Source organism: Canis lupus, chromosome 2 (assembly GCF_048164855.1).
Source record: "Canis lupus baileyi chromosome 2, mCanLup2.hap1, whole genome shotgun sequence".
NCBI lineage: Eukaryota > Metazoa > Chordata > Mammalia > Carnivora > Canidae > Canis > Canis lupus.
This window is the reverse complement of record NC_132839.1, coordinates 62,902,232-62,927,080: the sequence shown is the minus strand read 5'-3', so window position 1 is coordinate 62,927,080 and position 24,849 is coordinate 62,902,232. Positions and strand designations below refer to the sequence as shown.

General features: G+C 41.6%; 1 protein-coding gene across 12 annotated transcripts in view; it reads left to right on the top strand.

Annotated features, from left to right (window-relative positions):
- The window catches only part of ADD1 (adducin 1), an 86,729-nt gene that overhangs the window by 29,936 nt on the left and 31,944 nt on the right, over positions 1-24,849 (top strand). For all 12 annotated transcript variants that reach the window (XM_072803774.1, XM_072803773.1, XM_072803772.1 and 9 more), the window contains exons 2-3: positions 14,741-14,955; positions 19,767-19,929. In XM_072803774.1, the coding sequence (XP_072659875.1) occupies positions 14,761-14,955; positions 19,767-19,929 (358 nt within the window). In that variant the 5' untranslated portion in view covers positions 14,741-14,760. The remainder of the gene's footprint in view (positions 1-14,740; positions 14,956-19,766; positions 19,930-24,849) is intronic.

Here is a 24,849-nt window from a genome sequence, read left to right as displayed (position 1 = left end):
TCCCTCTTCCTCTCCCTCCCTCTCCACCTCTCAACCCCCCTGTCTCTTTATATATATATGTGTATATATATGTATATATTTATGTATGTATATCTGTGAATATAGTGATGAATGGTGCAGATGAGTCTCTTGCCCTGTTGAGGTTATGTGCTAATTGGGAGATAGTAATACCAACAGCAAACACTTGAACGCTTCCTGAGTGTCAGATACTTGTTTCTTTTTTTCTTTTTTTTTTAAGATTTTATTTATTCATGAGAGACACAGAGAGAGACAGAGACACAGGCAGAGAGAGAAGCAGGCTCCATGCAGGGAGCCCGATGTGGGACTCGATCCCAGTATTCCAGGATCATGCCCTGAGCCAAAGGCAGACGCTCAACTGCTGTGCCTCCCAGGTGTCCCCAGATACTTGTTTCTGAGCATTTTACATGCATTAACTCTGTTAACCTTACTATTTCAGAAGTGAGAACTGGGGCCAGAGAAGTTAAGAAATTGTCTTAAGCATACAGAGCCAGTAAGTGGCTGAGCTGGAATTTGAACTCAAGCATTCTGGCTCTAGAGTCTGTGCCCTGACAGTGGTGATAAGAGCCTTGAAGGGAAAGAAAACCCAGGGTGATTTGAAAGAGCGGGGATTAGGGACTACTCTAGATAGCATGGGCAGGGAAACTGATCTCAAGATTTAGAGGTGAAATTTGACCTAAAACTTACTCCTAAAATATGGAGTAAGACACTCAACATAGCTGGAATAAGTTTGTTCTGGACAGAGAGAAGAGCAAGTCTAAAGCTGTCAGGCAGGAAGGAGTTGGGGGTGTGTGTGTGGACAGAAGGGAGGCTAGTGTATCTCGGACATCACAGCAGAGAGATGGCTGGGGGCCAAACTGGGACGGTCCTGGTGGCTGTAGTCAGGATTTCAGATTTTATTCTAGGAACCGTGAGAAGCCATTGGTGGGAATTAAGCAGGGGCAGGACATGGTTTGATTATATTTTTATGGAGAACAAACTATAAGAATTTGAGGGTAGAAGCAGGGAGACAAGACTAGGGGAAGATTCAAAGTCTCGTTTTGAATGAGTTAGGTTAGAGTGGTATCAAAGATACCAAAGATAACAAAGGTATCTTTGTTTGCTTCTTTACCAAAATGTAAATGTAATATTTTAATGCTTCAAGAAAATGATGATAAACTTTGTTTTATCCTTCTCCCCCACTTCCAGGCAGATGTCAGCCCTCACTCCTGGCCTTGGCTCCAGCTGTCCCTCTGCTCGGAGTGGCTGGACACTCACACCACCTGTGATGTCACCTTCCCCAGAGCCTTCTGCCCTCCCACATAGTATTGAGACCTGCCTCCCCATCTCCTTGTCCAGCCAGTCCCCTGCCCACAGCACTTCTTACCTGCTGACGCACCATGTGATTTACTTATTGTGCAGACTGCCCAGTCCCCTCTGCTAGGACCTATCCCTTCTGTTTGCAGGCTGTGTGGAGCCTTTTAGAGTTTGGATTGTCCCCTCTCCTGCAGTAGTGTCATGTCTATTGAAATGGCACTGTTTTGGAAAGCAAAAACTAATATATGTAATTTGAAGCATAATTTTCCTTTGTCTAAATTTGTTTTTGACCTTTTTTTGGTTTAGGTTATTTAAAAAAAATATTCTATTTATTTATTTATGAGAGACACAGAGAAAGGCAGAGACATAGGCAGAGGGAGAAGCAAGCTCCCTGTGGGGAGGGAGCCTGATGCAGGACTCAATCCCAGGACCCCGGGATCATGCCCTGAGCCAAAGGCAGATGCTCAACCACTGAGCCACCCAAGTTCCCCGGGTTTACAGTTATTAAGACTTTTGTAATTTCCCCTTTCAGGTATCATCTGGAATTTTTAAAGACTTCAGAGGTTATTTGGATATTAACCTAGTGTTAGCAATATTGAGAAATAAATTATATGTGAGAAGTTACTTTTAATGTATTTTTTTTAAAGATTTTATTTATTCATGAGAGACCCAGAGAGAGAAGCAGAGACATAGGCAGAGGGAGAAGCAGGAGCCCAATGCGGGACTCGATCCCCAGACCTGGGATCAGGACCCGAGCTGAAGGCAGACGCTCAACCACTGAGCCACCCAGGTGTCCCATTTTAATGTCTTTTTGAAAGTAGCTGTAGTTGTGATAAAGATAGAAATATTCAGTTATTTGTCACAAACAATGAAAACCATGTGAGCAAGAAGTGGATTGATGGTGTGGAAGCTCATAGGCCTGGCTGGGACACCTTGGTGTGTCCAGTAATCATGGCCACTCCTTAATGTGTGTGTACCGTCTGCCAAACACTGCTGAATGCTCTCCAAACAGCATTTCGGATTCTTGAGATCTCCCTCAAGGTTACCATTACCATATCCTGTTGATAGAGGAGAAAACTGCATCCCAGAGAGAAGGTCCTTGTCCAGATCACCTAGTAAGCAGTGTGGTAGACTCGCACTTGGTTGTGGTGTGACTTGAGACACATTGGGCTTCTGCTCTCTGCCAGTGATTCCTGGGGTTCCCACAGTCCTCTCATCTTCTGAGCCTCAGGTTCCTGCTTGTAAAAAGAAGGGATCAAAGTTAAGGGGTCTGTTGTGGAGACCTTTGCTACCCTGAGTCAGGTGGCTGTAGGGTCCTCACGCCTGCTCTACTGCCTCAGTTCGGCACACTTAAGGAACACCTTCTATGTAGCAGGTAGCAGCGTAGGATGCCGTTAGACCACAGATAGTCATAAAGCAAGCTGGACTGTGTTCCCCTCACAGCTGCAGACTTCAGGGCCAGTGTGACCAGGGCCTGTTCTTCAGACTAACCCTTGCCTGTCATCCTCTAATACCAGAAAAGAGGTGCATCGTATTGGTTTGATTCCTTGTAGAATGAAATGCCCTTTGGGCAGGAACTCCAGTGCTTTTGGCAACATGGAAGTAGTGGCTGCAAAGTAGAGCCAATATGGATTTATTTATTTATTTATTTATTTATTTATTTATTTATTTATTTTTTAATTTTTATTTATTTATGATAGTCACAGAGAGAGAGAGAGAGAGAGAGAGAGAGAGAGAGGCAGAGACACAGGCAGAGGGAGAAGCAGGCTCCATGCACCGGGAGCCTGATGTGGGAATCGATCCCGGGTCTCCAGGATCGTGCCCTGGGCCAAAGGCAGGCACCAAACTGCTGCGCCACCCAGGGATCCCTGGATTTAAAGAAATATCCCGTTTTAATCAGCCGGTGCTGATTTAAAGAAATACTCAGTTATTAACAACTCTGATACATATGGAATCATTTTGGAGGAGAGACTGTGAGGGGTTCATTTAACCCTATACATTCTCAGCTCAACTCTTGCTATCTCTACTTAGGGTAAAACAGTCTCTTAACCTATGTCTTATCACCTGTAAAATCAGGATAGGGCCACCCTACTAAAACACTTAACAGAATCTCTATCAAACTATAAAACTAAACACATGTTTGATATCCTTATGCTGCTGGAAATACAATGTACTGTGTACTCTGTATTTTATACCTTCAGTGATGCTTACTGTGTTGATGTTCTTAATGCTGTTACATTAAAAATTTTTCTTTTCTTTATAAATTAAAAAAAACTATATGTATGACTAATAAGGACTCCTGGCCATCTCTGTCTTCTGTCTACCCAGATCCTTTTTTTTTTTTTTTTTAATTTTTATTTATTTATGATAGTCACACAGAGCGAGAGAGAGAAAGACAGAGACATAGGCAGAGGGAGAAGTGGGCTCCATGCACTGGGAGCCCGACGTGGGACTCGATCTCGGGTCTCCAGGATCGCGCCCTGGGCCAAAGGCAGGTGCTAAACCGCTGCGCCACCCAGGGATCCCCAGATCCTTCTTATTTTAACAAGGAAACCACCATTTAAAGTTTCTTGTATATTCTTCTTTCATTTCTTTATTTCAGATACAAGCAAATACAAATATTTTTTATACCCTCCCTTCCCCTCTGAAAGGCACCATACATACATCATTCTTCGTATTTTGCTTTTTTCACTTCATAGTATATCCTTATTTCTGTGAAAACTAGATCATCTAAAAACTTGTGTGCTCATAATTACTTGGTAGCATTAAGGGTTTTCATTCCTGATCAGCGGCATAATTACTTTTCAGAGAGTATACCTTTGGCAGAATTCTACTTAGGCTTATACTTGTGATTTTAAATACTTCCTGACTAGCTCCAAAGAGGAGAACCTGGCCCTGTTTTCAGAAGTCCTAGAGTTAATAAAGTAGTTCACAGCTCGACCTTGGCGTGTGCAGAATATCTTTGTGTTAGCATGCTCAGCACTTGTGTCCTTCTCAGCCTGTTAGCCTTAGTTGACTATTATCTTCAAGGCTTCCTTTCATCATTTGTTTTCCAGGGGAACCAATTACTTCACGAATAAGAACATTTAGTCACCGACCATTAAATTCTGAAAAACCTGTTTGTTTTTGTGGTCAGTGTTGGTTTTTTTTTTTTTTTTTTAAATTTTTTTTTGTGGTCAGTGTTTTTAATCTCCCTTACTCTTATAACCCTGTCAAACTTCCCTACCTCCTCCTAACCCCCAGGAAAATAAACAGACACCTTCATGGAGTGAAATTCAGGAGGAGTTTTGTTTCAGTAAAACACCAAGTTTCGAAAGACTCCATTTCTTCAGTAAAAATACAGTGAAAAATAAAAATCATATAGTAATGGAAGGACAGTAATAGTGTGAAGGAGCAAAAATAGAGAAAGAGTTGGCACTGTCAGAGGATAAAGTTGACTTCTGCTCTCAATTATGTGTGGTGGTTCACGGCATGTGGCTTAGAAGGAGTGGACCAGTAATTGCAGTGGAGACTTTCTATGGAACGGGCTGTTACTGGTTAAATTGTGAGGCACTGTATATAGCTTTACTCCTCCCACATTCCTCTCTTGAAATCAGAATTGCGGTTTCCTTTGTGGAATTTCTTCTTGGAAAGCACTTGTTTGGGGCTCCTGGCCGGCTCAGTTGGTGGAGCATATGACTCTTGACCTCGGGGTTGTGAGTTCAAGCCCCACATTGAGGAGAGAGATTACTTAAAAATAAAATGTTTAGAAGGAAGGAAGCCAGGCAGGCAGGCACTTGTTTGAGAGTAAACTGGTTTATACAAACTCATGTGCCATCTGAAAGTACTTAATCACTTTATAATTTTTCTCTACAGAAGCAAATTTTGTTAAATGAGTAACGGAGGATTACTTTGTCTTTCTTCACCATTCATTTACCATATCTTTATTGAGGGCCTGTTAGGTGCTAAATGGTGGGGAGAGTGCTGTGGTTCCCACCCTTGGCCAGTGCCCACCTTTTGACTTCGTCAAGGGATGAGTGTGGCACTTGGAGTCAGTGGGCTTGGGTCCATGGCCTGACTTGGCTCTTTATTTATCTTGAGACCTCAGAAACTTGAAACTCAGAGTCAATTCTTCACCTGCAGGTGGGGAACTCTCACAGTTGTTCGAGTGAACTAACTGGTCCACCGCAGGCAGGGCCTTTGTCACACTCCTATAAAGTTCACGACTGGGGCTCTCTTCTGGATCCCTTGCACTTTTTTTTTTTTTTTTTAAGATTTTATTTATTTACTCATGAGAGACACAGGCAGAGGAAGAAGCAGGCTCCATGCAGGGAACCCGATGTGGGACTCGATCCCAGGTCTCCAGGATTATGCCCTGGGCTGAAGGCAGGTGCTAAACTGCTGAGCCACCCGGGCTGCCCTCCTTTGCACTTTCTAGATGCATTCTTTTTTTTTTTTTAATTTATTTATTCATGATAGTCACACAGAGAGAGAGAGAGAGAGAGAGGCAGAGACACAGGCAGAGGGAGAAGCAGGCTCCAAGCACCGGGAGCCCGATGTGGGACTCGATCCCGGGTCTCCAGGATCGCGCCCTGGGCCAAAGGCAGGCGCCAAACCGCTGCGCCACCCAGGGATCCCTCTAGATGCATTCTTAACTGGATTGAGAAGCATCAGGTGTGGAGTTGGGAGTCATAGATGAGATGGGATGGGATGTGAGTCATCCCATTTTCTCATTTTTTCTCCAAGGTACTTTTGGCTGTGTTGTCTCATTTGATTCATTAGGTTAGGGAGATATCTTTATTTTATGGATGAGGACTTGGTCCTTGTTGATGTCATGCAGTGGAAGGAGTGGGACTAACCACTGATGCTGGGCGCAGTGGCCTGTCCACTGTCCAGTGCTGACCTGGGACTGGAGGGTCCTGTCAGCACATGAAGGCTGTTTAACGTGAAGCAATTAAGAGGGCAATCTCTAAACCATAGTCTTATTTTCAAATCCTTGCTTTTGCACTAATGGCTATGTATCCTTAAAACAACTGGACTCTGTAATAGTACACCATAAAATTGATCAAGAAGCTATAGTTGGGGACGCCTGGGTGGCTCAGTTGGTGACGCCTGGGTGGTTCAGTTGGTGAAGCATCTGCGTTGCTCAAGTCATGATCCTGGGGTCCAGGGATTGAGCCCTATGTCGGGCTCCCTGCTCAGTGAGGAGTCTGCTTCTGTGCCCCTCCCTGCCCCCTGCCCATGCTCTTGCTCTCTCTCTCTAATAAATAAATAAAATCTTAAAAAAAAAAAAGAAGCTATAGTTAAAAGAACAACAGCAGGTATATGGCTGTATGTAAACACTAAATAGTGGAAGGTTGAGTCTGGGAACTTCTTAACTAACCAATGCAGAACTCACTTCCAGAACCCTGAGGTCCTGACCTGAGCTGAAATCAAGAGGTGGATGCGTAACTGACTGAGCCACTCAGGTGCCCCTGCAATTGAATTTGTACAATTGAAATCAGCACTTAACCACATAGTAAGCCGTGATTATTTTAAAGGGGACTTTTGAGCGTTTTTGTCTGCCAGAGAACATCCAGAGACACAGGAATAGAAATGATCCGATCAGAGTAATTAAAGGCTTTTACTTAACTTTGAGGTTCCAAGTAGGGCACAACCCTGAGTCAGACTGAGCCCGTGAAGAAGAATCTTAAACATAAGGTGGGTGTTGTCCAATAGGGGAAGTGGAGAACGAGGCTAGTAATGTGAGACGTGAGGGGAAGAACTCATACGGTTGTGTTCTGTTTAATTTGGGAGAGAGCTCCAAAGTTGAGCTCCTTCCTGCCAGGAGGTATTAGGGACTCTTTCACTGGCTGGCATAGCAACCCATTTGCTAAGAGTTCATCATGAATTTCTGGCTAGAGTTCTCCTCTCTTTTGCTTTCCCACCTGGGGCACTGAATGGGGTGTGGACTGTCTATGCAGCACTATTCCCAGTTCTTCACCTGAGCTTAGCCATCATTTTAGCTCCTCCTGTTTAAAAGCTTGCCACTAATTCCAGCAAAGACTCCACAATTTTTAAGCTTTCCCACCCAGCTTTATTGAGGTATAATTGACAAAATAATATATTTATAGTGTATAGTCTGATGATTTGATATGCGTATACACCGTGAAGTGATTGTCACAATCAAGCTAACACATCCATCACTGCTTATAGCTACATTTTTGGTTTTGTTTTTGTTTTGGGCGATTCTGCCATTTATTTCAGTGAGTGTGTCCTGATGATGAAGTTTAATTCTGGGTGGAAACCTCGTGGAGCCCTTCCAGAGAGGTTAGAATGTCCCTTGTAGTGGGTACCTTACTGCAGGAACAAAGTCTCTCTTGAGTCGCTACTCTCCCAGGGCTTATTTACAAAAATGAGTTAGAGATCAAGAGTCCCTTTTCTTCGTGGGCCCACAGACTGGTGATGGGACCAGCATACAGATGTTTGGTTCTGTTTGCAAATGGCTGAAAAGAGGTCTGAGTAAAGTACCTCAGAACATATGAGGCCAAGTGTCGAGCTCAGGGGCTTGGGGATGCTTCACAGAGCAGGATATATTTGAGTTGGATCTTAAGTATGAGCAGGGCTGAAATGTTTGGAAGAGAGAACAGCTCAGGAAGGTCATTAAAAGCTCCTTAAGCACCTTCCCACTGGGTGCCAGGCACTCCGTGTGAAAGCAGGGGACATTGAGCACTCACTGTGCTAGCTCTGCTGCTGTCTCTAAGTCTCTGTAGATGTTCATTCACCAGGTAACTGCCACCTGCCCTGTGCCACCTGGAAGCAACCTCTTATTTCTAAAAGTATCTTTCCTGTGAAGCTTTCCCAACAGCCCTCTATTAGTTTCTTGGGGCCGCCATGACAGAGTATCATAGCCTGGGTGATTCATACAACAGAAACTCATTGTATTTCAGTTCTGGACGCCAAAAGTACAGGATTGAGGTGTCAGTAGGACAGTTCCATCTGAGGCCATAACAATGAATCTGTTCCAAGTCTTTCTACTAGCTGCTGGTAATTTTCTGGCAGTCGTTGGTGTTCCTTGGCTTGTAGATGCATCACCTCAGCTGACCTCTGCCTTCATCTTCACATGGCATTCTCCTTGTATCTGTGTCTGTATCTTAATGCCCTCTTTTTATAAGGACACCAGTCATACTGGATTAGGGGTCCAGTCAGTTCTGACCTTGTTTTAACTAATTACATCTGCAGTGATCCTATTTCCAAATCAGATGTATCCTGAGGGGACACAGCTCAACTCCTAACACCCTCACTCTGCTCTTTCTACCTCTCACCCTCACACACTTCTCCCTTGCTGGTACATGGCAGCGAGAGTATTTGATTACATTTATTTGTCTATCATCTACTCCTTTTGCAACTTTTTATTTCTAGTGCCTTGCACATAATGGGGAAAGTAGACAGATGGAGATAATAGAAGTAAAGGAAGATAGGGCTGAGGTCATGTCTTTACATATATCCCAAAGGTTACGTTGATTCCAAAGGCTGTCTGGAGTTGGGTTTCAGGTGGCCAAGAACACCAGCAGAAACTACCACTTTTATGACTACGTGAGCATTTTTAATACCTCCTGATTTATTTTCTTTGGAGCAGTAATTATCACCTGGCAGTCGTTATGGTTTCTGAGAAATGTTTTAAGAATATTAGAAACTGACATGACCCTCTGGGACTTGTAGTAGACACTTGAGCCAGAGGATTTTGTTAATGGCCACCTTCTTGTTTCAGCCTTTGGTTTGAGTGTTCTGCCTTTAGGGATTCAGAAGCAAATCAAGTGAATGTTTGGAATAGTTAGCCATTAGCAAAATATCTGTGCCAGAAGGAAGATGTAAAGAAATAATTGAACCTGCCCACAGGCTCTAGAATGAGCTCATAGGTATTTTAGAGAAGCAAAAACTTGTCTAGTTTCTGATCTAAGGTTTAGTTACACATTGGGATGGATCATTCTGGGGATCAAAGAACACTTGGCAAAAAAGAATATTCCAGGGCACCACTTCGCTATTTCCAGGTCAGTAAATAACATACAATGCACAGTGGTGTCTGTGGGACATTAGACAAGGGATGTTAATCTTCAAATATCCTTTCATCCCAGTATCAGTGGTATCTGTGTGAAAAAAACTTTTTTTTAAAAGATTTTATTTATTTATTCATAGAGACACAGAGAATGAGAGGCAGAGACACAGGCAGAGGGAGAAGCAGGCTCCATGCAGAGAGCCCGACGTGGGACTCGATCCAGGGTCTCCAGGATCACGCCCCGGGCTGCAGGCGGCACTAGACTGCTGCACCACCAGGGCTGCCCTGTGTGAAAAAAACTTACTGAAATGTGTTCATCTGAAGGCAGGCAGAGACTAACTTATGTGAGGTGTTGAGGTGCTTTATTCTAAGATCAGGGAAAATTATAGAGCCTTTCAGACAATACAGAATGGACAAAATATCTGTCTCCAGCTCCAGCTGTTAGCGCTGGCCCGACTCGTTTGTTTTGTGTAACTCCTACCTACTCCTGTCCCCGCAGAGAAGCTTCAGGCAAGTTCCAGGTATCTTATTATTTCATCCATAAGTATTTCTGTGTGTATCTTAGATATCTAATATAACCATAATATCACACCTAAAACTTTTTAACAATGATTCCTTAATGCCGTCCAAGTCTGGTTGTTGTTCAAATGTCTAATTGTCTCAAATGTCATTTTTAGATTTAGATCAGGGTTCAACTAAAGTCTTTTTATTAGTCATCAGGTTTTAAGCAGGGGAGTGAGTTCTGTCATCCAGCATAATTTTGAAACTTCTTGGTCTCATTGTGGCAGTGGGTTGGTGTGGGGGTTGTTGGGAGACAAGTAGAGAAGCTGATTAGGAGGCTGTTGTGTGTCCAGGAGTGGATTTGAGATGTGTGGGCAGGCCAAGCTTGGTTGTTAGGGTTCATCTAGACCTTTGGGTTCTGTTGAGTGTGTGTGTTTATTTGAAAGGTAGCAACATAGTAAAATTAGTGAAATCTTAAAATTTTTACACAGGTAAAATTATAGCAACTTGATAGAGCATTGAGGTAGAGAGAAACACTGATCCACACTTTTCTTTAATCAATTTATTCAGCTTTAGTACATCTTATTTGCCAATAATATCATCTTGTCTGTGTGATCATAATTACAGTATTAATAAGATTACAGAATAGAATAGGAAGTTTTATAGTTTTTCACTTAAATGTTATCATTCTCTTATGTATGTTATCCCAAAGAATCTTTATAGTTTCATAATATATTGTATTGAGCAGATTTTTTAAAAATTTTATTTACTTATTCTTTTCTTTTTTTAAAGATTTTTATTCATTCGAGAGAGAGACAGAGACAGAGACAGAGAGGCAGAGAAGCAGGCTCTATGCAGGCAGCTGGATGTGGGACTTGATCCTGGGGCTCCAGGACCATGCTCTGGACCAAATGCAGGCACTTAACCACTGAGCCACCCAGGTGCCCCAAGGTTTCACTTTCAAGATTTTATTTATTTATTCATGACAGAGAGGCAGAGACATAGGCAGAGGGAGAAGTAGGCTCCCTCTGAGGAGCCTGATGTAGGACTCAATCTCAAGACCCCAGGATCATGACCTGAGCCGATGGCAGATGCTCAACCACTGAGCCACCCAGGTGCCCCTATTTACTTATTCATGAGAGACACAGAGAGGCAGAGAGAGAGGCAGAGATAGGAGAAGCAGGCTCCATGCAAGGAGCCCAGTATGGGAATCAATCCTGGGACTTTGGGATCATGCCCTGAGCTGAGGGCAGACACCCAACTGCTGAACCACCCAGGTGTCCCTACTGAGCAGATTTACTCACTATTGATTTTGTGACCACTCATGTACTGTTAGATGTTAACAACTACTGGGCTTGTTATTACCTTTTAAATTATTATTAAAGATTTTATTTATCTATTTTACTAAAGATTTATTTATTTATTTATTTTTTAATTTTTATTTATTTATGATAGTCACACAGAGAGAGAGAGAGAGAGAGAGAGAGAGGCAGAGACATAGGCAGAGGGAGAAGCAAGCTCCATGCACCGGGAGCCTGATATGGGATTCCATCCCAGGTCTCCAGGATCGCGCCCTGGGCCAAAGGCAGGCGCCAAACCGCTGCGCCACCCAGGGATCCCTAAGATTTATTTATTTGAGAGAGAGAAAGCGAGAGCTCGTGAGCATGCTTGCAAGTGCTGAGGGGACCAGGGGGCAAAGGAAAGGAAGAGTCTCCAGCAGACTCTGGGCTGAGTGCAGAGCCCAACGTGGGGCTTGATCTCACGAACCCTAGATCATGACCTGAGCTGAAATCAGGAATCGGATGCCTAACTGAATGAGCCACCTGGGCACCCCACTACCTTTTAAATTATTTAAAAATACTCTAATGTTGCCAGAAAGTTTTTTTTTGCATCTAGCATTTCCCATTTTTTAAAAAATTGGGATTAAGTAATAACTTATTGCAGAGCTCTTTCTAGAAACATTTGCTGTTTTAGCATGTTCCTAGAAACTAGGTTAATGAAACCTGAAGGCATAATTGACAAAAATTAAGTACAGGTTTGTGCTTTAACAATGATATGTTTATTCTTGATAACTGGGCTCAGAATATGTATACTTTGATTTAAGTTTATAGACTTCCTTATTGAAGGGAAAGCAGCACATGCATATCTAGTCTGCAGTCTTTATCTTACCCCATTTGCATAGCAATTCATAATAAAAAGAGAGCAATCTCTGCCTTATCTTGTTTTTCGGAGTTTCTGTGGGTCAGCTCTGGGAACCAAGAAACAACTATGGTTGCCTCTGAAGTGTTGTGCTGTGTTCTTATTTACTGGTGAAGATGGCTTCAGGTTGGCACTCATTTAGTAATAGAGAAGTAACAATACTGTATATTCTTCTCCTTTTCTGTTTTCCAAAACATTGAAGTACAACATTTGTGTCATTGGCTCAGAACGTTTGGCTTCATTTATATCTGATGAACTGTCAGACAACCATTATTTTGTTCTTTGCGTCATTCTTTTAGAACAAACTAGAACAAACTTTTTGACAAACAAACTGTTAAAATGAACAGATTAAACCAAAATTTTAAAGGATACACTTAGAGAAGAGTGAGTTTTAAAGACTACATTCAGGTCCTTGGTTTGTTCTGTGTTGACTTTTGGTCCTGACCGTTTTCACACTTTGTCTTTGAGTCCTTGAAGTAGTGTCACTTTAAGCATATGTTATTTCTGTCACATTGGTAGGTTTCAGAAGAGCAATATCCAAATTGATCTGTCTTAAAAAAAGGGGGGGGGGAGTGTTTCCCCAGTTGATTCTTTGGCTGTTGATACATAAGATATTTTTTATATAACTCTTCTTTAAAGCCTTGCTATTCACATTGTGGTCCAACCTCAGTGGCATTGGTAGGACTTGGGAGCTCATGAGACTTGCAGAATCTCAGGCCCTTGTTTTCATCCCTTCTTATCCCTTTGGGGCCACTGTTCCCCCATTGCTGCTCCTGCGCCCCCCTTACATGTACAGTCTGACTTGGAGGTTAAGAACAAAAGCTCTGACGCCAGATGGCTTGTAGTTTGAATCTCTGCCTTGCTGCTTCCTAGCTGAGTGCCTCGAGCTCACTATACAGTGAGAGAGACAGTAGTGCATCAGCAGATAGGGATGTGCAAGGATCAATTCCAAGAGAAGGGGAGGCGTGGCGTGCATGCTCCCTCCCCCTCTCACCATTGTCTCAGTGCTTTGTGGCAGCAAAACAAGCGGTCCGGGACTTCCCAGCTTAAATTCAGGATCTTAATACTCATGTCTCATGATTTTGTGGCTCAGGAATGTAGGCAGTCTCAGCTGCTCTGTTCTTGTATTCTCTGTGGTGTCCACTGAGGCCAAGTAATGGTTTGCAAGTTTTAAAAATTGTTACTGTAATTATTAAGTTGTAAGAGTTCTTTATATATTCTGGATATAGATTTCTTCATGGATAAATAATTTTCAAATATTTCCTCCTATTCTGTGGCTGTCTCTTTACTTACGTGTCCTTTGAAGCGCTGAGATTTTTAATTTTGGGGAAGTCTAACTTATCTCTTTCTTTCTGCTTGTTGCTTGCCCTTCTTCATCTGTGCCTGACCCAAAGTATCATAGATTTGCTTCTGTGTTTTCTTCTAAGAATTTAATAGCTTTTGCTGTTACATTTAGGCCTGTGCTCCATTGGGAATGGATTTTTGTGTACGGTGTAAGGAAGGGGCACTGATTGCATTTGAGTTGCTCATTTAATCAACTCTTTAAAATCTCTTCCTTGCTCATCCTGTGCAGCGTGAGGAACTGTTGTCCACTCACCATGAAAACTCTGCCCATGGCTCCTGAGTCTGTTTCTCCCCTTGTCTCTTCATCCTTTCCCTCTTGTTCTTAATTTATCCCCAGTGTTTTTCTTTATAGACCAAGAAATGCCAGCAACTGCTCCAGGTGCGGATTCTGCTCCTCCTTCCCGCTTCATGCCCCACTAGCCAGTTTCTCTCCTCTCTGGCCTTAGTTGCTGTCTCTGTGCTAATAACTTCTTAACCAGCCCCTCTTCCTTCTTCAATCTGTGAATCCAGCTTCCCCACGGGGAACACAATGGTCGATTGCTTTCTGTGCCTAGCACGGTGGCTAGATATAATAAGATGCTTAGTAAATACTTCATACATATAGTTAGGGCTGGCATTCACTCTTTCATAGAAACAGTAGAAATTAAACTATTTATGTGATTAGTAAAGGGTGCCATTTAGAGATTTAGTAGTTACAGATGACTAAATTTAGTATTTGAATATCATTCAAATAAAATATTGGGATTAAAAAGATTCTAAGTAAGTAGCCATAACAACAGATTTTTAAATTTGAGGCATTTGGGCATCTTGTAGGGTAGTCACAAATTAGGGTGTGTTGACTTTTAGTGCCTGCTCTTCTTTGAACTGAAAAGGTGATCTGATGAGGAGCTTTATTTCCCTTGTGCATGAATACAGATGTGTGAACAGCTGCTTTCTTATTGATCCATCTGGAGAATCCTTTGCAAAATCATGACTGACACATTTTTGGGAGAATATCATAAATGAGATTTCTCCAGGAATGAACCATGCTGCTGTTGGTAGGTCAGCATCACGACTAAAACTATCTTGTAAGAATTCAGTATCAAGTTCTTTTTCTGTTTGACAGAGAACATAATAGCTTTGTGAGCTTGTTCTGCTGTTGACTAGAGAACAATGGTGAGGACAAGAAGTGCCATTGGCCAGTAGGGAGCTGGCTGATGAGCCATGTGCCTCCAGGGCCACAAAGAAGGCTTGCACATCATGGTTCTGCCTCATTCACTGGTAGCCTTCTCTTGCTGAAGATAGTGTTTGTCTGGCCGGCGTGTGTGTTATGCAGTGCTATTGGACATTGATTCAAACACAAAACTTTCTTGTATTTTGATTCTGTAGGAGCCGAGAAAGATTGTGCAATGAATGGTGATACTCGGGCCGCAGTGGTGACCTCACCACCCCCGACCACAGCCCCACACAAGGAGAGGTACTTTGACAGGGTGGATGAGAACAATCCGGAGTACTTGCGAGAGAGGAACATGGCACCGGACCTCCGCCAGGACTTCAATATGATGGAGCAGAAGAAGAGAGTATCCATGATCCTGCAGAGCCCTGTAAGAGAAGCCTTCTCTCTGCACAGTGTCTTCTTCCTCCTCTGATACGTCAGCTCTTAGCTCTGTTTTGTGTACCAGAGTCCATGCATTTGTACCTGGGAAATCAGTGCCTTGTATATGTGTACTTGGCTCTGGAAAGAATTCTGTTTGGTTCAAGTTATCAGGCAAAATAAATGAAAAATCTTCAGTATTATAAAGGAGAGGAGGGGCTTGCTTCTCATTTTTACTCTCTCACTACTTCTCCAGAGAATCTGTTTATATATTGGGACCACTTAAAAATTACTGTTTCCTCCAGGCCACCTCACTTGGTGCTGGGCCCTTGGCAGGCCTTAATAGGACCACATCATTTTTTTTTTTTTTTAAGATTTTATTTATCCATTCATAGAGACACAGAGAGAGGCAGAGACACAGGCAGAGGGAGATGCAGGCTCCATGCAGGGAGCCCGACTTGGGACTTGATCCCAGGTTTCTAGGATCATGCCCCGGGCCGCAGGTGGCGCTAAACTGCTTGTGCCACCAGGGCTGCCCTAGGACCTCATCACTGATGGGTTTTACCTTTAGTGACACCAGCATTTTAAACCACAAGCACACCCACCTGTCTTCTGTTTGTGTCCTTACATGAAGGAATTCTGTCTCCATTGCTTCCTCGTGTTGGCACTGCTGCCCTTGTATGCGCTTTATTCTTTTTTTCCTTCTAATCTTGTTTTGTTCTTTTAATCCTTCGGGGAGCCATTTGAGAGATATTCACTGAATTTTTTAAATGTTTATCTTTTAAATGCTGTTCAAGGAACCTGGAGAGTTAATAGTGAACAGGACACATAAGTCCTCTAATAGATTTTATTTGGTTAGTTAGTATTACTATTTGCATATGTGGAGGTATAACCTAGAGGACTGTCTGCAAATCTTAAGTGTACAACTTGGTGAATTTTGACACATGTATAATACCCGTGTAAGCACCTGGGACAAGTCTCAGATTCCACACACTCACCTGGGACAAGTGGGGTGGTTCAATTGAATGGTGGTTCAAACAGGCTTCTCTGAGGAGGGGAGATTTCCCCTGAGTCTCAATGACTGGAAGGAGCCAGCCATGCACGGGTGAGGAGAACAGTGATCTAGTTGAGGGGCAACTAGTGAAATCCTTAGGATAGGGGTGAGTTGGATGGACTTGGAGAGTCAGAAGACTCCAGTATGGTTTGAACAAGGAGGCAGGAGGGAGGGGCAGGTCCTGGAAGGCTATGTAGGCTTGGGTTAGGAGTTTGTTTTGCGTTCAGAGCTCAGAGAGAGTCATCAGAGGGCCGCAGACAGGAATGGTGCTATTTTGTTCTATTTTATTTTTTAGAGAGAGAGCATTTGTGCGAGTGGAGAATAGGGGGTGGTGGGGGAACATGAGCAAAAGAATCTTAAGCAGGCTCCACACCCAGCACAGAGCCAGACATGGGGTTCGACCCTAAGGTCATGACCTGAGCCGAAATCAAGAGTCAGACATTTAACTGAGCTGCCCAGGTGCCCCTGGTGCAATTTTGTTTTGAAGAACTCATTCTGGGTTTGGTATAGAAAGAGTATTGTAGGGGTACCCAGCTGGCTCAGTGTGTAGAGCACATGGCTATTAATCTCAGGGTCATGAATTCAAGCCCCACTTCGGGTGTGGAGCCTACTTAAAAAAAAAAAAAAAGAAAGAAAATATTGTTGGGGCAAGAGAGAAAGCCATACTTCCAAGCAGTAGTTTTTGAGTTTTATTTTGAGGGGAGATAAATAGGACTTGCTGCTGGATGGCGAAGAAGAGGTAGGATAGAAAGAAATCAGGGAACACCTACACTTTTGGCTTGAGTAGTTTTCTATGTACAAGCCACAAGAAACAAAGTAAACATCACTAGGGGTAGAGTGCAGAAAGTAGACCTATAGGAGCTGCTGTGCAGGTGCTGAGTAGACCCCCATCCACATGTTATCTAGAATATACCCAATAAGCATCAGCTGTTATGGAGCTGAATGCAGTATGGACCCTGGAATGGAAAAAGGACATAAGCTAAAAATCCAGAAAACCTGGGATTGCTTCTTAGTAATGTACTGGTGGTGGATTCTTGGTTTTAGGAGCACAGGAGTTGAGCACTACTGTATGGAGTGGGAAAGCCCACCCTGTGGGCCCAGATGCTGATGGCTGGATAGATGCTGGAGAGAATTTTCTTCGGGCTGATCCTTTGTTATCAGGGAATCGTAAGTGGGTCACCTACTGAGAACGGGCCTAGTGAGGTTCAAGGAAAGAGAAGGTGTGACAGTGAGTGAGGGGATGGACTGTCCTTGGGTTAATGCGAAGGGTACACTCAGGTTAGGGTCATGAATTTATTGTGAGACAATGCAGCATGGTCTCCACCCCCCTTCAGCCACTTTGAGCAGCATGAATAGAGTGAAGGGTTGAATTTAACCAGTGTTGGGGTTTTACCGGGTGAAATGATAGAGAATTGGAGGTGTGAGTAAGGGAATGATTTATAATGTTAAACCAAGGCTCTAAGCTGGGTGAAGGAGGTCAGGACACAGGGAAAGGAAGGGACAGGTGTTAGGGTTACGATAGGGTTGAAGAAAGGGTGAGCTAGATGCTCGGGGAAGGTCGGTGTTTGGAGAACCCATGCTTGGCTATAAGACTAAAGAGAGGCACAATTACTAGGAAAGAGCATGTCTAGGACCTGATCACGTGTGTGGGATGCCCAGGTGAGTTGGATGACAGGGTCAAGGGAGAAAAGGCAGACAGGATGCTGAGAGGTTAGGGTGTGGATGTAGAGCTGTTGGGAGTTAGGACCAAGGAAGCACACAAGGTCACTGGCCGGTGAGTGCTGGCTGGAGCTAGACTCTGGAATCTGAATGGGTGGCTCCAGGCCCTCACCAGTCCCTGCTACAGTCATCACCTTACTGCACGTGTAGGTCATCAGGGACACTGTGGATACTGAGGGCTTCTTACACTGTGGTTTTCTTTCTGTGTGTTACTTGCTAAGCTTTAAGTGCCCTGATGACAAGGACCATTTTTTCTGTCTGCATGTCTTCAGTACCTAGACCAGCACCTGATACTTATGTGTGCTGCACTGTGTGTGTGTGCTTAGTTGTGGTGTTGTGTACCTATGTAGTACATGTGTGTTGAATTGAGCTTCCCATCAATATATCTGTGGATTTGGAAACCGTGGAAATGGGTGGCTTGATTTTTCAGATGGAGGGCTGGTGGGGGCAAGGGATTGTGTGCCCAGCATACTCTGTGACCTTTATTTTTTATTTTATTTTTTTTCTCTGTGACCTTTAGTAGAGGTTCTCTGCGTGTCTGTGTCCCTTTATTATGCATCTTTGTGTATCTGTCTATATCGTTGCCTTGGACATTGATAACAAAGATGGCTGTGTTTTGTTGCTTGATTTCTTCTTTGTAGTCAAAGCACCTGTCAGCTTTTCCTCCTCCTTCCTTGACTCCCACGGAATATGATCTGTGGCATTATTTGTCATGATATATGGTAAATAGGGGCTCCTCCAGGAGTTCTTGGTTCCTTACATTCTTCTTTGCCATTGTGTTAAGTGTACTACAGGTGTGCTTGCTTCCTGCAAGGGAGAGCTCTACTTAGACTATCCCTGGGCAATGTATTTTTACAGCTTTTCATATAAGCAGTGAAGAACTAGAAGTTTTATATAGACTCATCCAGAAGCCCTCAGGGTGTTTATAATCTCAGATGTGGCTATTCATTAGTGAGCTCACATTTTCATATTAAATATTTATTTGATAAGATATTTTTCAAAGGATATGTGAAAAATTCTTTTTTTTTTTAAAGATTTATTTATTTATTTATGATAGACAGAGAGAGAGAGAGGGGCAGAGACACAGCAGTAGGGAGAAGTAGGCTCCATGCGGGGAGCCCGACGTGGGACTCGATCCCGGGACTCCAGGATCGCGCCCTGGACCAAAGGCAGGCGCCAAACTGCTGAGCCACCCAGGGATCCCCGTGAAAAATTATTTCAGTATGGTTTGGGAAAGCTATAAATTAACCTGTAGTGTTTCAGTAGTGACTTTATATGAAAATCACCATTAACCCTTCTTAATCTTTTGCCTAATTTAGGATCTTTTAAAAAAAATTTAGGATTATTTGATAAAGGATGAATATTTTATTTTAGGATCCCCTTTTCAACTTTTAAAAAGTAATTTTAAAAAACCTACTCTGAAGAAAATATTGAGAAGTGCAAAAATTGCTAATAATACCATCACTAAGATAAGTATAGTGAACATTTTGATGTATTTATTTTAGCTTCTCTATTTAGATCTGTATTGACTCTTACAAAACACTGGCTGGTTTACTTTACAACCAGTTCATAATCAAAAATATATCAAGAGCAATTTTGTGTCATTAAATTTTTCTCAGCCTTTCATTGCATAGAATTCCGTGGTAAGGTGGATGCATGTGTGAAATCAGTTTTCTCCTGTTTCAGATGCCAACAGTTCTCTGCTTTCCCTTTTGTCAGTCCTGCCGGGATGAACATCTGTATGAATAAATCTTTGAACATATTCCTGAATATTTCCTAAGAAAAGATTATTAGCAGTAGAATGACTTGTTTTTAAATTTTTGTATTGTTTATTTTCTAGAAATAATGTAGCAATTTATGCTCCAAGTAGTAATATATGAGAATATCCATTTACTTTTTCTTTTTCTTTTTCTTTTTCTTTTTTTTTTTCCAATTTTCTAGCACTGGATGAAAACAAACAGAAAAGCAGTCTCTGTGATAGTTACCTCTGCCTTCCCAAGTAATGGAAAAGAAATAGTGTCTCACTGTTTTAATTTGCCTTTTATTAGGCTTTCTGTGAAGAGTTGGAATCAATGATACAGGAACAGTTTAAGAAGGGGAAGAATCCCACGGGCCTATTGGCATTACAGCAGATTGCAGATTTTATGACCACGAACGTACCGAATGTCTATCCTGCAGCTCCACAAGGAGGGATGGCTGCCTTAAACATGAGTGAGTAGTTGCTGACTCTATATACATGTTCTATCATTTTATAGGTTAAATTTCCTGATAGTTTCTCATGTGAAATAGATCTGTGTACAGTGTAATACATACAATTGAATTTTTAAAAAATTAATATTTTCCCTATAGTGAAAGATAGGCTGTAAGTCTGAAAATGTTTTGAATGTAGAGGACTCCTTCCCCTGCCCTTTTTTTAAAAAAAGATTTTATTTATTTATTCATAAGAGACAGAGAGAGAGAGGCAGAGACATAGGCAGAGGGAGAAGCAGGCTCCATGTGGGGAGCCCAGTGTGGGACTCCATCCCAGGACTCCGGGATCACGCCCTGAACCAAAGGCAGACGCTCAACCACTGAGCCGACCCACATATCCTGAGGGTTCTCTTTTTTTTTTAATTTATTTTTTTAAACAATTTTATTTATTTGAGAGAGAGAGAGAGCACACATATGAACAGAGGAGAAGCAGACTCCCCACTGAGCAGGGAGCCTAAGACGTGGGACTCCATCCCAGCACCCTGAGATCATGACCTGAAACCAAGGCAGACACTTAACCCACTAAATCACTCCAGGTACCTCTAGATGGCTCTCTTTTTTTATGAGCCAAAGGGACTGTTATTTCTCAGGCAGATGACTTTTTATGTGGTTTCTCAGACCCTTTGTGAACTAAAATTCATCAGAAACTATGTTTGTGGAGTAGCACATCAATTTTGCCTGAACTTATTTCAGCCAGGCCAGCATTTCTTATCCATTATTCCTTACTGCTGCTAAAAGGGTGAGGAACAGAGAAACTTCTGTGGAAATGGGGCCACCTCCTTCCCCATCACTCATTGCATGTTCCAGGGAAACCTCTTGCCCTCTACATTCAAACCTCTTGCTAAACTATTTTAGATGTAGCCCTCTACATTCAAACCTCTTGCTAAACTATTTGTAGATGACCTGTTTCTGGGTCAGAGTTTCACACATAGCAGAGCAGTTTAGTCACTATGATCTATTGAAATCAGGCATGCACACGAGAAAAGGAGCTTTCCCTCAATTTTTTTTGGTTACCCAGTGGTGCGGTTTATATGAGAACGGTAACACTTTTCAAAATAAGAAGTTGGTTTCCTGTCATTGTTATTTTTAGTATTATTTTGAACTCATAGATTTAAATACTTTAATGTGTTTAGAACATTGCGGTTATCTTTTCTGATGAGTGTAAGTCCCTCCAAGTTGACCCCCGAGGAAGGTCTTTGACTTTCCAAGCTATCCCCCGTGAGGAGATACTCTAGGCTTACCAAGTATATTTCCTGCCTCAGGTCTGGAATCAGCCATTTCAAAAAGAAATCTTTATTTCTTTTTGTGGGAGATAGAAATTAGTCTGGGTGCTAGGGATGGTCATTGCTACTGGGTTAGTCATTCATTCTTTCTAGGCCTCTTTAATAGAAAGAACTAGGAAGTCTAGTATTCCCTTGTGAATTATATTGCATATTGTTGGCACATTGGAATTTTAAGTATATAGTGGCATTATACCCATAAGTCAGTGCTAAGAGGTTTTTACCCAATCTCTTCTAATACTTACTCTCCTCTCTTCCACCATAAGAATTCTAATTTTTAAGGACAACCAGGAATAACAAAACCAGAATATTACATAATCACTCATTTGTTTTCCCATATATCAACACAAAATACCAATAACTCTACCAACAGTATGTTCTCTCTTCATGATTGAAAATAGTTACATTCTGTTATCAGAGCATACCACCATTGGAAGATGTGATCCCCCTCTTATAATGCTCATTTAGTATTATAATTAATAACTTAATTCTGTAATAAATATGTATTTAATGCTCATCACCGTCCTCCTATCAGTGTTATTGATAACTCCTATTGTAGTTATTTTGGTTTATCTGAAGTGCCTTCTTTAATAGCCTTCTCAGAATATGCTTATGGAAACAATACTCTTGAGTTCTTGCATGCTGTGGCCTTATAGGTCAGTATGAATTTGGTTTGGTTAGTTAGGGTATAAGACCTTAGACTCAGATTTCCTGTATTATGTATCTTAAATAGGTAATTAATTTTTTTCTGGCTCAAAGCATTGCTACTAAAATTGAAGAGAATCTTTCCGTGTAAGTGACTTGGTCTCTTTTCCTGGATGTTCAGAGTACTTTTCTTTAGAGTCCAGTAGTTTTACCAGAATATGTCTTAGCATCCATCGGTCTTGCTGGGTAATTTTCTCAGATGACATACTTTTTTCAGATCTTTTGTATTATAGCAACATGGAATTGGTTTTTAGCATTTATTCTGTTCCCTTTTGTTTGTTACGGCTCAGATGCTGTTAGCTACATGTTGGAGTTTGTCTTCTTTAACTGTCACTTGTTCTCAAGTCCTGTTTATTGCTTCATTTCTTTAGGATTTACGAAAATTTTGCTTTTCATGTTCTTTTCCCCTACTTTGAGTTTAGTATTTATTTTTAAAATTATTTTTTCATTTACATCTAATTCCTTTTATGTCCTAGCCCTCATTTCTGAGTTTTTCTAATTATATTAAATGCTACCATATATTTTATGAATTTCTTAATATCTTTATTTACCATGTTATGAAATAATAGGTTTTATAGTTTTCATCTGTTTTATGGACATGTCTTTCTTGTGTTTTCCTTATCTGTATGGATGTGATTCTGCTCTCCTTAATATAATTTTTGTATGGTATTTGATCATGATATTTTTCTATTAAATTTTTTAAAAGATTTTTATTTATTTTTTAAGATGCATAGGTATCTTTTTTTTTTTTTTTTAATTTTATTTATTCATGAGAGACAGAGAAAGCCAGAGATAGAGGCAGAAGCAGGCTCCCTGTGGGGAGCCCGATGTGGGACTTGATCCAGCGACCCCGGGATCATACCCTAAGTCAAAGGCAGATCAACCATTGAGCCACCCAGGCGTCCCTTATTTACTTATTTTAGAGAGAGCATGACTAGGGGAAGGGAGGGGCAGAGGGAGAGGGAGAAGGACAAGCAGACTGCCCATTTAGCATGGAGCCCAGTTGGCGACCCAGTTTCAGGACCCTGAAATCATGACCTCAGCTGAAGTCAGATGCTTAACCACTAAGCCACCCAGGCACTCCCTTTCCTGTTAGTTTTTACATGAGGTTAATTTTCTTGGAGGATTCTGGTTTAGGAAAACTCTCCTAATGTTACGTCTCTAGAGCTCCCTCTTCTGTTGTTTTGTGAAATGCTAAAAAATATGGCAGTTTATTGAACCAGTCAGGTTCATTCCCTTTCCTTGCTTTTATCTGGACTCTTCTGTTTTCCTTATAGTTCTGTGCAAGTCAGTTTGGGTTCTAATTACCACAAATTTCTTAGTGTGAGACTTTGTCCTGAAAGTCCACTTTAAATGGTTAATTTGGAGAATTTTTAAGGCTTTAAGTGTGCAGAACACTTGGTTTCAGCTATTGTTCCCAAATTAGCCTTCTGAGCTTTGTAGTGAGTTTCTGATGGTTCTTTTGGGAGTTTGGCAAATGGTCCATGGTTCCTAAAGAGATGCTGATATCGTGCACTCTGTGTCAACCCTACCCGATGATAGTTTCGGTTTTGTGTGTCTACCTTATTACCTAGTGTTGTAGAAATCATCCGTGATTTTTGGGTTTGATATCTTAGTTGGTCTAGGTAATTCTTTTGTGCAGGGTTGGGATAGAGATTTAATAAGATTTAAAAACTATACTGTTACTGCCACCATCTTCTGAAAATCTTCTAAAAAACATTTTTTAAGAATTAAAGATCTACTACAGATCTTTAATCTGTAGTAGATGATTGACCTATGTTAAGATAATAGGTGATTTTTTACATTATTCTCTGTATTTTTCTATATGCTTAAGGTGTTTATAATTAACAAGAAAAGATTCAGGATGCCTGGGTAGCTTGGTGGTTGAGCGTCTGCCTTTGGCTTAGGGCATGATCCTGGGTCCGGGATTGAGTCTCACATCAGGCTCCCTGCAAGGTGCCTGTTTCTCCCTCTGCTGGTGTCTCTGCCTCTCTCTGTGTGTCTCTTATGAATAAATACATAAAATCTTAAAAAAAAAAAACATTAAAATCTAGCAACATGTAATGGGGAATCATGCAAATACCTTTATTTTTCTTTCTTTTCTGTACGTATGTTTTTGTTTTTTTCCTTTTTCTTGCCTTCTTGCATGGGTGAGAATCCCCAGTACAGTAATCAGTAAGAATGCCAGAGAATACATCCCTGTATAGTTCCTGATTTTGTGGAGAAAACATTCAGTCTTTCATCATATTTAATGTTAGTGGTAGGTTTTTTGTGGATGTCCCTTATCAAGTTGAGGACATTATTTTTTGCTCCTAATTTGTGGAGAGGTTTTATCCTAAATGGATATTGAATTTTGTAAAATGTTCTTTCTGTATCTATTAAAATGATCCCATGGTTTTTTTTCTTTAGTTAAATATAGTGAATTATATTTACTGCTTTTTGAATGGTGAACCAATTTTATATACCTGAGATAATTCCCCCCCATCATGATGTGTTATTCTATTTATTACTAGATTATTTGCTTAAATTTTGTTAAGTAATTTTTAGCCTGTATTCACGAGAGAGATTGGTCTGTGTTTCTCTTGTGATTCATGTAACATAATGTCTTTGTATAGTTTTGATATCAAGGTAACCCTGGGTCTGATAGAGTGAATTGGAAGATGTTTCTGGAAGAGTCTGTGTAGAATTTTTGGGAAGAGGGAATCCCTGGGTGGCTCAGTGGTTTAGCACCTGCCTTTGGCTCAGGGCATGATCCTGGAGTCTCAGGATCGAGTCCCACGTCGGGCTCCCTCCATGGAGCCTGCTTCTCCCTCTGCCTGTGTCTTTGCCTCTCTCCTTCTCTGTGTCTTTCATGAATAAATAAATAAAATCTTAAAAAAAAAAAAGAATTTTTGGG